Genomic DNA, 16,497 nt, shown 5'->3' with positions numbered 1-16,497 from the left:
CCATTTGCAAGCCAAGGATGTCAGCCACAGAAGAAACCAACTCTTGATCTGGGTCTTCTAGCCTCCAGAACTTGAGAAAATAAACTGTTGTTTATGCAAAAAAAAAAAAAAGAAAAGAAAAAAAAGAAAAAGCTTTTGTATCAAATACATTTCCTGTGTAATTTCAGATCTAGATAATGTAAGTTTTACGGTTTAGAGGCAATAGTTTTTTTCTCACCAGAGTAGCTCCTTTGAATTCCTGTCTTTTTGTTAGTGATGATTTCAATTTACTCAATTTAACCTTGAATTTTGAGTAATTATCAACTAATATCAACTCTAGAATATCTGAATTGCTGCTTTTATGATCCCTGGACAATAACTCTCATGTGACGATTGCCATGTGATCAGTGCCTGACACAAAACACACTTAGGCAATGTTGAGAAATAAGGAATTTCTATAATTTGAATGTAATCATACTGTTAGGAAGAACATATTTCTTAAGAGCACAAGTCTTTAAACAGGCCTCCTGGAAATAATAGTGAAATAAATATAAAATAAAATAGTAAATGCCTATTTAATCACATTCTTAGAGATTTGTAGTACATAATAACTTAGTGTAAGCTCTGAGAAATTGTCCCATAAAACAAAAATATTAAAAAGATTCGGGAATTTGTAAAATTTTCCACATAATACGTATGTTCTCTAGCTTTAGCTGGATATTTTCCAAATTAATATGAGTAAAGATCCTTTTTGGAAATTTCAGTTTTAATTGCTTTTACCAGAAGTTTTATTTTGTGTGTTTGTATATGTATTTGTTTAGTTGATGAACGAGTTTCCTGCTGTCTTAGTCTTGCTGTGCTGCTGTAACAAAATACTGTAGGTGGGGGCGGTGCTTAAACAACAGAAATTCAGTTTCTCATAGATTAGAAGACTGGGTTTCTGAATGCTAACGAGGTCAGTCTCTGGTGTTTACTGTCTTCATGGGTTTTAGACAGCTGCGTTCTCTCTGTGTCCTCACAAGGCTGAGAGACAGCAAGCAAGCTCTCTGGTGTCTCTAATTATAAGAAGACTAATCCCACAGGAAGGCTTCAATGATAGGTCTTTATCTAAACTTAATAACCTCCCAAAGGCTTCATCTCCAAATGCCATCCCATAGGAGTTGGGGTTTCAACCTATAATTTTGGGTGGGAAGCAATTCAGTTTACAACACCTGCTATATAAACAAGTTGAGGGAATGTTGTGTGTTCTTGTGTTCTTCAGACAGTAATCTGAGGGTGCTCTTCAGGTGTCCACAGGTGACATTTTAAATGCCAGCCCCTGGAACTCAGTGTTCTGTTGACTGTGGAAAATCAGCTCTTTGATGAGTTAGTTCACAGTCTATTCCTACTGGGAAGTAAACATGGCTGGGACACACCCCTACATGGAGGAGACAAAAAGTCTAAACAAATGCGGGAGATGAGTTAGAGAAAGTGGTCACATTTGCTATCATTGCAGAAAAGGTAATTTATCCTTCAAAGTTTTACCAGCTATAGATGGAAAAAACAATGCAAAAGGAAAATAATACTATTCTTATCCTTCTTGGAATATTTATATTGTTGCCTTTCCAAAAAAGAAAAAAATCAACTAACAAATTAACAAGATATTTGTAAGGGGAAACTACCCATTTATAAAGTGAGCATTATAAATCAGGCATTTCTTTTGGTGAAATATATACATAGATTAATCTTAGGATGTTGTTTACATTCTTTTACATTGATGGATCAATTTCATAAGGTTGATTTAATTTGGAGGATATCAATGACTGTTTGTACTTTCCATATTTTAGATTCATTTTATAGTTGTCACAAGGGTAATATTTTTACATATAATTATCTGCTTTTTATTAGATATTTTAGAACTGAAATAGAAAAAAGGAAAGATTAAGAGGATAAATTATATCTGGTTTCTGCTATAGATAAAGATAAACCTCAGGCACTGATTAAGTTTAGCCAGAATTACGGTTTGTCTATAATGATGAATTATCTGAAAAACATGGCCAGAGTCACTGTAATGTTAAATTAATTTTTAAAGTTTGTTTTTATATTTGATATATAATATATGCTTATCAGGTAAATTAAACTCTTCAGATGTAGAAAAAATATGTGATTCTCCACCCACTGATAATACCTCCTAATATTTTAGTGTTTCCTTCTACTCTTTTTTTAATGCATATTTATTGCTTGCTTTACTTAATTTGTTTATCTCTCTTGTGCTCTTTTATGTCCATATTGACAGGTTTGTAGTTTACTTAGAACATAAGCATTTTCTCCTAAACTCCTCATTAACATCACTCTTCATGACCTCATATGTTCAAGTGGGCATATAAATTATTAAGCAAATTGTACCTTTCCAAGTAGAAATTAGAATAAATGCATGACATATATTTGACTATGGATATATTCAAAGTTTCCCTATATCTTGACTTGGCTTGGCAGAAGCAGTTTACTAGAAAACTTTTGCAGAATATAAACACACAAAGGGAGTTTTCCTAGGGTGAATAGATTACACAAGGCAAATGAACTCTTGTAGATTAATGGAGCAAGCTGCTTTCACCCCTGAATGCTTGGTTGTGTCCCAAGACTAAAATCAATGCTCACTTGCTGCCATGTATTTTTCTTCTGCACTATTATCCCACAGGCTATTTAATTTTATTTTCTTTCTCAAAGAGGGGAGTGTGTCTTTATTCTTGCAACCTATAATATCTAGCCCGTCTAGCCTGTGGCTTATACAGTAGGAGCTCCTTTCTTTACATAAATGGGTGAATGAATTGAATGATTGAACAGAATGCTTCTTTAAGCAGGTAGAATTTGGAACCAAATTTTCTGGTAGGGAGCTACCTGCTTTCACATTTCCCAATTTATAACCATCACAATCACTTTCTGGGTTTTATAGGATTTTCTGCTTTAACTCTCAGGAATAGAATTGATCTCAATTTCTCAAAAACTACTGAAGAAATTAGCAAAAGATAATGTCTAGGGAGAAGTTTGGGGATTGAAAAAAATCTGTAATGTACCCTCCTTCTGAAATTTCAAATGCTTCCAACTCTTTTGATGCCCTTTGCTTCTTATTATTTTGTATCACTTTTGCTTGATTTTGTTAGGTTTGGTTTGACTTCACCCTCAATAAACACAATAAAAGGACTAGGAAGAATTGGTAAAGAGTACATAGTTTCGGGGGGATAGAGAGACTAGCATGCAACGTATTTAATGAAATAAACTAAGGAAAGAAGCCTACCCAGTGATCTCTCTAGAAAAGAAGCCTTTCATATTCAAAAGTGCAGGGAAGGTTGTGCCTGGGTTGATCCCTAAGCAAGGGAGGTATGAAGTGTGGGTTCAGACACCTCTACGCCATTGCTCTCTAATTTTAACGCAGATGGTTGAAAACACTGAGGGCTGGCAAAAACAATGACCAAAATCTTAAGTTTGATTTCATTCAAGCTGTTAAGGGGAATGATTAATTTAAGTGAGGTCTTCTGCTTTGATTTGAGTGGGGAGAGTTCAGCTGTTCTGGTCCTCTGGAGTGGAGCTTGGTTACTACTGTGGATAAAGGTGGCTTCTACTGGGTCAACTGATCACTTCACAAGGAAATGTTTTTGCTAGTTGTTTCACTTCCACTTTTCAGTTAAGTTTTTTTTTTTCCTTTCCAAGAATAACTTATTTCTAAGAAAGCAAACAGGCCCACTTTTTCTTTAAAAATCTAAATTTATTCAGATGTTCAGAGAAGTTAGGTAGTTGATTAAGGCCACGCCTTCCAGTAAATTGGTAGAGCCAGTGTTTAAAGCCACACGTGTCACGGCAATTCAACCTGTGCTTTTGGCTATGGCACTGGGCATGTTCTTCTAGAAGTTTCCTAAAGCCCTGTTGAAAGTAATTTACATATTTTGTAAATTTTTAACAATCAGCATATCTTCCCTAGAGACAAACCTTCTGGCAGTTAGTGACCAGACTGGACCAAGGGTGGAACACTAAGAGGACCTAACCCAACTGTAGGTCAGGAAGGGATAGAGAAACATCTTGTTAATAAAAAAAAAAAATCTAATTTCCCCTCAATCAAGAAGTTGGCTGTAACTCCAAGGAAATGTCCCTAGTAGTTTTATTCTTAGGCAAAAGGGTTAAGTTACTTGACTTCCTTCAGATCTTTCCTTCCATTCCTCTCCATTATTTGCCCGTACATTTCAAGACAATGCTCTCTCCTAACTGTGAAGTAATCCCTCAGTAGGGTATTAGTTGATGGCTTTAAGGTGTTACCACCATCAAGGGCATTTGCCCTTTAAAGGAAGGCTTGAAAAGATCTTAAAGCTTTTACACTGAAAGCAGTAAATCTCTATTGGTGAACTGGAGGCAGTGGCCTAGTTTGGGCAGGAGATATCTGGGGTGAAAAAAGCCCACTGGTCTTTGTAACCACAGCATGAAATGAAGTGTTGCTACTTATAACCTGACTTCTACTTGCAAAGTGAGGGCCCGAGGACAGCTCTTGTGGCCCAAATAATAAAGTGCTTCTAAACAGTTTCATTTTCTTTAAAAGCAAAACAAATTAAAGGGCTAAAATGTTTAAATCTTACTTCCCTTCCCTTTAGTTTTCTACTTTCTCCATGGCATTTTGCTTGAGCTCTCCCAATACCTCTATTCTCTTGTTCTGGTCTTCTGGTGTATGTTATGCTTAGACTCAGAATTCCAAAGTTTATTTTTGTGTCTTACTTTTCATTTCCTGGAAACTTTGAGACTAGTAGAATGAATGGGGTAGGATACTTGAGGAATTTGGGGAAAAAAGCTTCATAATTTGTGTTAAAGTTTATTTAAATATATTCAGTGAAATTTAAAGGAAGAAATTAAAAAAGGAAAATAAATACATAAGGTGAGCTAGGCCCTAGCTAAGTATCAAGGATATATTTAATATACTTTATGCAATACAGTCTTGGGTGTAAAACAAATAAACACATTACTACAACCAGTGAAGAGCTATAATATATTTGTTCATCATGGGCTATCACAGTGCACAGAAAACATACTAAGTACACGTGGTTAGTAAGAAGAATGATTATGGTTTAGTGAAGTATAGCCAGGTAAAAATGGGGATGAGAGTGGGTTGGTGTAGGAAAGGGCTTTGTTGGCAAAGGAGGCAGCATCTATAAAGACAGTGTAACAGGAGGCCAAAGCAACTTATGGCACTGCTAGAAAATCACTAGGGTGAAATATAAGCCATAAGTGTATGAATAAAAGGGTCAGATTGGAAAAGTAAGCAGGGGCCAAGTTTGGAAGACCTTGGTGCTATGATAAGGAATGTGAACCTTATAGGAAGCTATTGATATCTTTCAGGAAATGGAAAATATGATTGAATTTGCATTTTAGAAAAATCCTTCTGAGACCAGTATGGAGAGTTGTCTTCACTCTAGGCTTCACAGTGGGACGAAGTTGGAGATAGATCTTAGAAAAGTTAAGAACGCTGTAACCATATGTCAGGTAAGAAATGAAGGACTTACCTTGACTATAGGAGTGGGAATAGAGAAGAGAGAGTGGGTTAGAGAGATACCTTCATTGGGGGGATATTTGTGTGTACAAAGGAAGGAAAAGACATGGCCGAGTCCTGGATTTTTGACTTAGTTGCAATTAGTTGCTATTTTGCTGAGCCAGGAAAGAGGAATAGGTTTTAATGGGGAAGATGCTGAGCTTAGATTTGCAGAAGCTGAGTCTTACATTATAGAACATCCACACAGAGATTCCTATTATACCTGTCTGAATCCCAGGAGGAAGATCTAGGCTGCAAATATGTATTTAGTCGTAATTCCTTAGCATCTCACTGCTCTCAGTAGAAAGATCAGTCAGGGAAAATGGAGACTGTTAGAAGGCTGTTGATTGGCCCTAGGCAAATAACAGGAGTTAAAGAACCAGCCGAGGATGAAGAGTAATGATGAAGAATAAGAATAAGTAGCCAGAGAGATATTTCAGAACAATAAACTGGAGAGTATCCTTATGGCTTAGCAAATCAAACACATGATCTCCTCGCCCTTCCTTCGAAGCCCTCCAGGACCTGGCCCCGGATTGTTGCTCTCGCAGTATCAATCTCTGCTCTTCATCTTATTAGGCCTGCTTAGGCTGGTAGGAAACAGTCCTGTACATCTACACATTTTCGTGTTTCCAGTTCTTTCTCACATTCTCAGTGGGTCCTTTTCTTCCATTCTTTCTCTCCATGTCTAACTCAGCTTCAGAATTTGCTTCTAAAGTGGCCGCTGCCATGAAATCTTACCTCTCTTTCCTCAACATGGAAGTATTATCACCTAGCCTAACTTCCAATGAGTAACCAGGTTGCAGCTTTCTTATGACACTTAGCACATTCCAGCTTGCACCATAGTTTTATTCACGCACCAGGTTTATATGCCCTCCCCATCCCCACTGCCAACCCCTGACCGGGCAAGGTATGAGCTGCTAAAGACTAAAGAACCCTTTCTCCTGAAGTAGCCTTCACAGTGAACTATTTTGAAAACAGCAAGTGCTTAATAATTATTTGTTAAATGAGCACATATACTACATACATTACATAATACAGGTAGGATTTTTGAATCTTCTGATGAGGAAATGACCTCAGCTGAGGCTAACATGGAAATTCTAATTTATAAAGTTTGTATCCAGAAGTTATGATATATCTACGCACATATTGAGCACATAAACAATGAAAAAACATTTCATAAAAGCACATTTATGATACAGAGGCACAAGTGGGAACATAATGATACATTTATTTCAAAAATTGCTAATATTACATTCAAATTATTCTCATACAAGGATAGTGAATACTTCTCCTCACCTTCTGCTTTTACAATTTTAAAAATTAATCTTGTACAAGAGACATGTAAAGACAAGTACTTCCAAACCACAAACACCAGATATTCTTATTTACCCTAAAGGCAGATATAAGATGCTCTACTGGCAGTTTCTCAACGATGTCTTACAAACAATCCTAAGCCTTTCCAATTTATTTCAGTATATTAAAAATAAGGCAACCTAGTGGGGCTATTGATTTAACTAGAATAAGGGTTAAATGATAACTTGACTTATCTTTTAAATGACAAAAAATAAAGAAATTGCAAGACCTTTTCACACATTAGATATGTATTGTCATTTATCATCTAGATATCAGGCTAGCAGTGCGAAGTAATAAAACATATCATCGAAAAATGTGCTATAGGTCTGAATCACTCTTTCATTCCACCTCCCAGCTAACTGTAGTATTAAATCAAACAAGCAGAACATTTCCTTAGGCAGCCATTGCCTTTTAATTTCCTGAAGAACCTTAAAATATCATTCATTACAAGTACTACACATATTTGGTTTTTAAAAGTCTCATAAATCAATAGCAGGCTGACTGTAATAATTATTACAAGTTAGTGCATAATTTTCGTGCTGAAGGCTGCATGCAGAACTTTAGCATATGCAAACGAGGCAATTCAAACTGTGTATAGATATTAATATGAAGAAGCAGGTAACGAGGTGCAGGCTATGAATTATGCATCAAGAGTGGCTGATCTTCAATGAGGAAAATGAATTCAGCATGTAATCTAATTAGTGATGGAAGTCTATTACATCTAACTGCAAAAGCAACCGTCCTTGAAACAAATTTATTTACAGTCCATGTTACCACTTGAAACAACTTTGAAATGATGTGTAAGACAACAGCTTAATTGTAAAAATTTTTCGTTTGTTTGTTTCAGTTCTAGACCCGGAAGGCCTCCTAAGAGGACTCAAAGTGTCACCTCCCCAGAGAACTCTCACATCATGCCACATTCGGTCCCCGGCCTCATGTCTCCTGGGATAATCCCACCAACAGGTGAGAGTGTGCTTATTTATACCAGAAATATTGAAAATCAGCCAATGCCATAGCGTATGTAAATAAAATACATTATGTATATTTATGTAGATATTTACACCCATTGATTATGTTTTGTATACACTAAGATGTTACCGAGGAGAATTTATTTCAAAACTGCATTATAGTTATCATCATTTCTTTACTTAAAATAAAATAAAAGAAGCTTAATTGAGCACAGTGTGTGGGGGGGTGGTTATTCTAATTAATCCTTTCACTAAAATCAAACAATAAAGTATCATCCTAATTTTCCTGCTGAGGACGCGAAGCACGGAGAGATTCCGCGACGTTCTGAGGACAATCAGCTGGTAATTGTCACTGGTTGAACAAACCCTCTTTTCTGGGTTCTAAACTTATGTCTCATCCCATTAGTGTTCCAAAACAGATGAAGATGCACTTAAACAAAAGACAGTGACTCCTATCTTCTCTGAAACCAGAATGCAAATACATTTCCATTAGGAGCATTTGAAGGATGTTTATTACTAAAATCTTGAAAATATGCAAGTAAAAGAATAGTGTCAATCACATAAGGTATATACCATAAACAATTTAAATATTGCACTGCGTGCAAAAATAACAGTTTGATTTCCACCCAATAGTGTTGTGTTCTTTTATTCACTTACACATTTGCACACTTTCCATGTTTCCACCACACCCTGGAACAAATGAAAGTAATAACAATGATGATGATATTATTATATAATATACAATATTTATAAGAATTCTTGCCAGTATAGAAGTGTATTGAGAAAAAAGGAATGTATTGAGGATACATATAAACAAAAACAAAAGCACTTAAAACAAAGCATATACATATAAACAAAAGCATATAATGGCCATGTGAAAACAACTGATACAAGAAAGATAAGCTGGCAAGATGATGAGTCTTCATTTTTTTCCCTCTGAATTCTCATATCAATGTGTATTTTTTTCTTTTGTAGTATTTGTCTCTCTCTGTTCTGTAATATTACCATGGGACATCTTTACTCACATTCCAAATTCGGTTGAAAGAAATGTTTTAATTCACCTTTCCTTTTGTGCCAGCCTCTGAGCAGTTTCTTCACCTTTGTGGACCTTTATCAAACATCTGTTGAGTTGAATTTGAAGCTGTTTATTCATTTTATATGTTCTTAATATTTTCTGTAAGGTACCACATTATAAATTTAACAGTAAATTATTGAAAGTCCCATGGAAATGACTATTGAGGCTGGTTTTCCAGACGAAAAATTGAGACATAGAAGATGAAATGAATAGCCGAGAATGAGACAACAGAGCGAGCACCACCGTTCCTACTTGTTTAGTTAATCATGTTTCTCACGTAACTGAATCCTACTGCCTGAAAATCTAATTGCAAATTTGAGATTTGGGAAAGAAATTGGAAGTGCTTTGTTAAGCCTTAGCTATTTTAATTGAACTAGATAAAATCTCCTTATTCAAATATTTATTTTGTTTTGTTTTTTATGTCATATATAGGCCAGATAAAACTAAAATCTTCACTTTTCACCTTTAATGTTTGAAAGACTCAGGTGTACTAGAGGAAAGACCTCAGAATCTTTGACAATTAATTCCTTAATAAAGTATATTTTGGGGATTTTTAAACATAATCATTTTTAATAATCACTATTCCATATTTGATAAGTTTGTGTTGACTCATATGTTACTAACTGCAGTTACCGATGAGTGAAAAGTATCTCAGATTACATTCATATTGAAGGAGGAAAGATCTGGTTCCAAACTGTCTGCCAACATTTAATCTTGGAAGGCGAAGATGCTAAATAGTTTATCAGCAAAGCATGGGTGAAATAAGATGATGTCGTCAGAATACATGTATAGCAACACCTCACATATTTAACACCAACAGGTGACTTTTCAGTAAGTTGAGCTTGTAACTAACTGATGATCATATGTCAAACCACCAAATCACCACATTAAGTTATTTTTGATAGACCTCTTTCTGGTTTGAAGAACAGAGACACCAAGGATAATTAAACTTGATTCATGTTTATGAACATGCATTTATGAATTAAGAGCGTTTCATATATTTCAACTGTTGTGTTCCATGTTTTTAACTTATTTTTTACTTTTGTTCTTTGTAGTATCTTGTGAACCCAGACACTAAAATTCCTTTAAGCTTATTAAGCATTATATTGAAGAAGATCTGAAATAGTCGGGTTCTAGAGAAGGATGAAGAGACACTTGCTCGTCAGGGGAGTAAACTGAATTGAAAAGTGGGTCTTCGACAGCTCGCTGTTCTGTGGAGCTCAGTGAATGGCTTTCAGCCAGGGTGTGCGAGCTCATCACTGCCTATTTTACTGACTTTCAGCTTTCAGAGACTGCTCGAGAGATTTGGCAGTGCCAGAAGTTTCACTGTTGCACTTGAATGCCGTTCTCTGAATATATTCAATATGATTACTCCGTTTACATAAAATATATCAAGCTGGAGAAGTTTAGATTTTAGAGACTATAGAATAGCTCCATCCCCTGGATTATTTGCTACCTTAAAACATTGACCTAAAATCTAACGGTGTTAAAGAAATCTTACGGTTCTCAAAAGGGTGTAACACTCTTCTTCCAAGGAGAACTTAGTGTATTGGAGAAATATGATTCAACATGAATATATAGACTCTTACGTTCCAGGACTTTATTTATATCTGTCACATTCTTTTCTTATATATGTTACTTTCTTATAAAATGAAATGTCATTTTTTTTCTTCCTGAGAGGGGGAAGATGAAGTGTGTTATTTATTAAAAAAAAAAAACAACTCAGTGAAAGGTGATATATCAATGTTGTTGACATTAAGTGAACTGATTTGATAGCATTTTGACTATGTTTTTGACCTGTGAGTTTAGAATTTTAAAACTTTGTTTCCAAGAGTATATAGTATTTCGATATCTTAAAAAGATTTGGAAAGCATATTTCTAAAACTAGCAAAACAAATATATAAACATGTGAGCCTCAAAAAAAAAAACAAGGAAGAAAATAAAACCCTGCCCCCAAATTTCAAATCCTCTCCAAGATTTAAACTTTAGCTTGCTTATCAACATTGACCTGAACGCTTGTGCTCTCAGTATTACTTTTTGAAAAGCACAACAGATGGAAATTGCTTTCAAAGTTGTCAGAATTGGTCCTGTGAAGCAGAAAATTCATTAATTTTGACAAGTTTCTAAAAATCTATCAATTTGTTCCTCATCATTCCCTCATTTTTCCTTTTCAACAATTGAACATTGGAGTTAAATATGCTTTCTTGGAGACACCCTTTTTTCAAAAAAATGACTATTTTTATATTTTCAAAAATCTTTTTCCAACTCTAATATTATGTATGTTAGGGTATTTTATTTATTTATTTACTTGTTTATTTGTTTGTGTGTTTTTTCCTTTTTTACTTCATGAAGTAGAATTCTTTTGTTCAAACTTTTAGTGCTCTTCTTCAACATCGGGGTGATACCCACATGAGAAGCAGTTTTTGAGTCATCTAACCCAGTGGTCCAGGACACATTACCTTCATCTCCATTTAAGTTATTTGAAATACGTCCCATTTTTAACTTTAGTTTGAAAAGGAATGCACAATTAAAAAAAAAAACCTTGAGGTTGCTTATGGACATTTCATTTGTTTTTCGTTTTGATTGCTTTGAGTGGACTTGCAAGTAACCTTAGAAGGGGACGTGGGCAGATCGAGATAATTTCCAAAATTTATGGTTGTCACCAGGCGCCCTAGCAACCAGCAGTGGATGTTAATGAAAGAGAGAACGCTCTTTGTGGCGCTTCACAATGCAGTGCCTCCTGTCGTGCTCCCTACATTCATTTGGACTGAGCACACATCATAAATCATTTTTCATAAGAAATACCAGTTTGGAATAAATTCATCCTAGCAACAGAGTTCCAATAACATTCATACTTTTTATAGAATTATGTGTATTTTATAATTAAGGAAAGGGTTATTTAGGGTTTCTAAATACTCCCCTCTTGTGCCAGGAATGCAATTTGGCCAGCATGTTTGGCCAACATCCTGAATTTCATCTTTAGGGCAGAATAAAAACTAGTTTTGAAATATAAATTTTATATCAGCACAGTGAGTCCCAAATATCTGCATTTGACATTAAAAGTTATCACTAGCTAAAGTTTTTTCAAAGATACTCACATTAAATAAATGAATAATGCATAGTTTTGCTTCCTAGGCATGTCTCTCCTCTCGTGGTGAGCTTGCAGGCACATAACCAATATGGGTACAGGAGAAAGAAAGCAATTGTATACACATTTGCACTTTGTTTAAAATGTAACAATTTATGAATGCAATTATTATCATTTTGGAAAAAAAATACCAGGCTAGGTCAATATTAATTGAGAGTAATCCAATCCCATTGAAACATTCTTATCTGTTAAAGAAAAGATATAGGAAAATATTTTTATGTGGATGTATCATTCAAAAACTGATTTTTAAAGTTTGTAGTTCTAATTTTTCTTGCTAAATGTAAATAACCAAAAACAGCATCCATACTACCTCTTTTTGTATTATCAACCTTTGTAATATTTTAATCCATTAAACATGTCAACCTCTGAGGGGAAAATTCATAGTGTGAAAATGTACCTTGTCTGTTGAGGAGTTTTTTTTTTTTTTTAATAACAAAGCATTGTATTCCTTGGGGAGACTCACTAGTCAGGATAACAGAAGAACGCACAAATAAGACACTCCCAGCCTAAACGCTAGACTTCATGTCATTTATTTAGTTTTAAAACTTGTGTTGGGCACTCTATTCATGTCCTGTGGCTTCTGTAAGAAATTACCACACACTTGGTGACTTAAATAGACAAAAATCTATTCTGTCACAGTTCTGGAGAAGTCCGAAATCAGTATTGCTGAACCAAAACAAGATGTCGAGAGGTTAGCAGGGCCACACTCCCTCTCAGGGTTTCTTGGGAGCTTCCATTCCTTGCCTCTTTGAGCTTCTGGCAACTACAGGTGTTCCTCCGTTTGTGGTTGTGGTGCTCTTGTTGCTGCCTTCGCTTACGTGTGTGTGTGTCTGTATGTGTGTGTATGAGAGTGTAAAATTTCCCTCTGCCCCTCACTTGTAAGGATACTTGTGATTGTATTTAGGACCCATCAGATAACTCAGAATAATGTCATCCTAAGATCCTTAACCTAATCTCATCTGCAAAAGTTCTTTTCCCACACAAAGTAGCATTTACAGTTTCTCTGGATAGAGATGTGGGGGAAAAAAAAAACTTTGGAGGGTTATTATCAGACTGCTATATCCAGCAAATGCCTGGGCAAAGTATTGGGAGGGGGCCAAGTATGGTGTGGCAGACATGCACACGAATAGCCTTTGGGAGATTTTGATACTTTTTGTCCACCTTTGTATCCCAGTATATAGAATATTGCTTTCAACAAAGCAGATATGCAGGATACACGTTTGTTCTATGAATATGGCTAATGTATCTTTAGCAAAGAATTTTGGAGAATTATTAAGCTTCAGACTGATACATTTAAACATGGGTCTTATAATGCAGTTTATAAAATCCCATTAAGTATAGTTAGGCTCCAGATGAAAGATTCAGAGGCCAGAGTCTAAAGGGGGTGTACTAAGTAAGTGGAGGTCATTCTTTACTGGTTTCTTTATGGGTTGTGATGGCGACATTTAAACATTATCATCAACAATTGATGGAATTTTTTTTGATTATTTCATTTTTTTCTCACATTTTATCATTGCTCAAGTACAGTTGTTTCCATTTCCCCCTGACCATTCTCCCTCCCCAACCAACCCCACTTCTCACCCTTGATGATATTTGTATCCCTAAATTGATGCTCTAGAGAAGCAATATTTACAGGAATAAAATGGCAAAGCAGAACATATTAGTCTTTAAAATTCCTGCATATCACTATATTATGCATTATGGCGTATAATTCTTTAGGACTGGAATACTCATTGTATCCATAGTATTTTGATATAGAACTAATTTAGTGCATATAAGAATAAAATACAAGTCATAATTTAACTAAATGTAAATATATCTTTGGTATGAGGAATACCAAAATATAAATATATTTATAAATATATTCATAAATATATTTATTTTATTAAATATATAATATACACCATTTAAACATTTTTTAAAAAAATATTTTCAGAGAGAGGGGAAGGGAGACAGAAAGAGAGGGAGAGAAACATTGATATGAGAGAGAAACAGTGATTGGTTGCCTTTTGTACAACCTGGGACCGAACCCAAACCCTAGGCATGTGGCCTGACCAGGAATCAAACCTGTGAACTTTCGCTTTTGCGGGACAATGCGCAACCAACTGAGCCACAGAAAATAGGGCAAATATATAATATACAATAAAATAAAACATTTCAAATAATCATAATATGCTCCGGGTCTGTTACTAACATAGAAATTCATAAAAATCTTTTTCCTAAGCTCTTAGAGCAAAAATCTGTTATTTTTAGATTTGATTAAATAACCACATATTCTCTCATCTACTTAACTTACAAAAAAATTACATCCCTCTCTTCACTAATTTGTTTCTCTCTTCCACGTTTCTGTTGAGTTTTGCAGTCTCATATGCCTACAATGGGCCATAGTAAGAGCTGTAATCTACTTACACATCTCACTCAGTAGATTTACAGTAATGAAGTAGCTAATATCCTGAATTGACTAATTGTGAGGTATTATTTGCTTCTCTTCAGTAATATGATGCCTCCTTTGACAGGAGAGAAATTTATTTACATTAAGAAAAGCAAATCAGATTTTAAGAGTCAACTCTCAATTATAATAGTGGATGTTGTATGGATGACCCGGGGTTTTGTGTATTATCTATTTATTTGTGAGGTTCTCATACAGTGTCCTAATCCATTGCATATACAATACATTGTGTGTTGCCTTTTATCACTGGCTGCAATTTCTTGACCGGTAGGAGGTGCTATTTCTATCATGTTTTCTTCCCTAAGCAAAAATACAAGTAGCATGTATCTTTCCTTAAAAAAATAAACAAAAAACCAACTCTGCTGTGGATACATTTTGAATTTTCTTAAGATGTTGTAGAACGAAAGTCATGCAAAACAAGATAAATAGAATTAGTTGTGTAGTCTCCTCTGTCTCTGGTAGCCCTTCCCCTCTGAGGCCAACTTAAAACGCCTGAACTCCTTCCCTTAATGATGTATATACAGCAGGTTTGTTATTAAGGATTTAGCCATACATGCTCACAGTTCTTTATATTCTCTCTATGCATGTTTGGGGATAAATTTGACAACTTTACTCTCTTCTTTGTAAAGAAGTGGAATTGCTAATTGAAAAGTTGACAGCCCCAAACATTTCAAGAAGAACTTGGCAAATGTCAGAAAGATGGCAGCAATACTAAAACTTTGCATTCAGTGTCCTAAAACATTTATTTCCCTAGCCATGAATGATCACGAGACCTGATCAGAAAACATCATGAAAAACACCAAGGGGTTTTATTTGGTTATGTAATCATGTAAATCAACTTTGTGATAGAACTCCTCAAAGTGCTAATATAAACCTCAGCTTAATGGATAGGAATATAAAATACTATTTTACTCAACAATACTATTTTACTCTGCTCTTCAAATGACATCTGGAATGTTATGTTCAGTCATAGCACCAGAAGTTTTAGTAAGACGTGGACAAACTAGTGAGCATTAGGAGAATAGCCTAGAATAATAGGGATTTGGAAATGCCGGTGATACTTAGTCTTAAGAAGACTTGCAGAGAGTCTGAAAGAGGACTACAGAGTAGATGTGTGTTGTGCTTTTCCGCAGACAGACATCTAGCTGATGGACAGACAATAAGCACAAAGAGGTCTGCACTGCCTTCCATAAAAAGGAGGATTGCTACATGAATAACTGTCTAAGAGTGGAACGTACCACTCATCAAACTTTTCCATCGACAGAAGGGTTCAAGAAGAAAGTGGGATGAAAACTGGTTAGCCATAGTTTTTATATTCAATTATTTTTTTATAAGCCATATTGTTCATAGTGGAAAGATACATAGCTTTTTAAAAAAGTTCCATTGCCTCCTGACCATCAGCCATCTATTTCCTCTCTTAGTAACCACCGTTGTTAGGGAAATTTCAAGGAAATTTTGCATTGCAGGGAGGTAGATTGAATAAGATCATCTTATTCCTTTCTAATTTTCATAGACTCTATTTTATTTTACTTTGAATTATTCTTCCAAACTTGACATGCCTTTCTAGTTAAATGGTATCCATCCCTCAAAGTTTTATATTCTTTTGAAGAATTTATTATAAAATTTATTAAAATTAAGAATTTATTAAAATTCTTTTGAAGAATCTTGGAAAATTATTATATTTTCAAAATGTATTGCTCATCTTTAACTTTTAAGGAGAGGGTTTTTGTTTGTTGTTTAGTTTATTTTTATTTTTTAAAGACTCTATTTATTTATTTTTAGATAGAGAGGGTAAGGGGGAGAGAGAGAGAGGGAGAGAAACATCGATTTGAGAAATGTCAGTTGGTCACCTCTCGCACACCCCCAACCAAGCACCTAGCCTGCAACCCAGGCATGTGTCCTGACTGGGAATCAAACTGGCAACCTTTCAGTTCACAGGCTGGCACTCAACCCACTGAGCCACACCAGCCAGAGCCAAAG

The 16,497-nt window shown here is 35.2% G+C and overlaps 1 protein-coding gene across 1 annotated transcript in view; it reads left to right on the top strand.

Annotated features, from left to right (window-relative positions):
• The window catches only part of DACH1 (dachshund family transcription factor 1), a 393,810-nt gene that overhangs the window by 163,783 nt on the left and 213,530 nt on the right, over positions 1-16,497 (top strand). Inside the window, exon 2 of the mRNA XM_045201919.2 lies at positions 7,725-7,840. Within this exon, the coding sequence (XP_045057854.2) occupies positions 7,725-7,840 (116 nt within the window). The remainder of the gene's footprint in view (positions 1-7,724; positions 7,841-16,497) is intronic.

The sequence above is a fragment of the Desmodus rotundus genome, chromosome 13, assembly GCF_022682495.2.
Source record: "Desmodus rotundus isolate HL8 chromosome 13, HLdesRot8A.1, whole genome shotgun sequence".
Taxonomy (NCBI): domain Eukaryota; kingdom Metazoa; phylum Chordata; class Mammalia; order Chiroptera; family Phyllostomidae; genus Desmodus; species Desmodus rotundus.
This window is presented reverse-complemented; position numbering and strand designations above follow the sequence as displayed.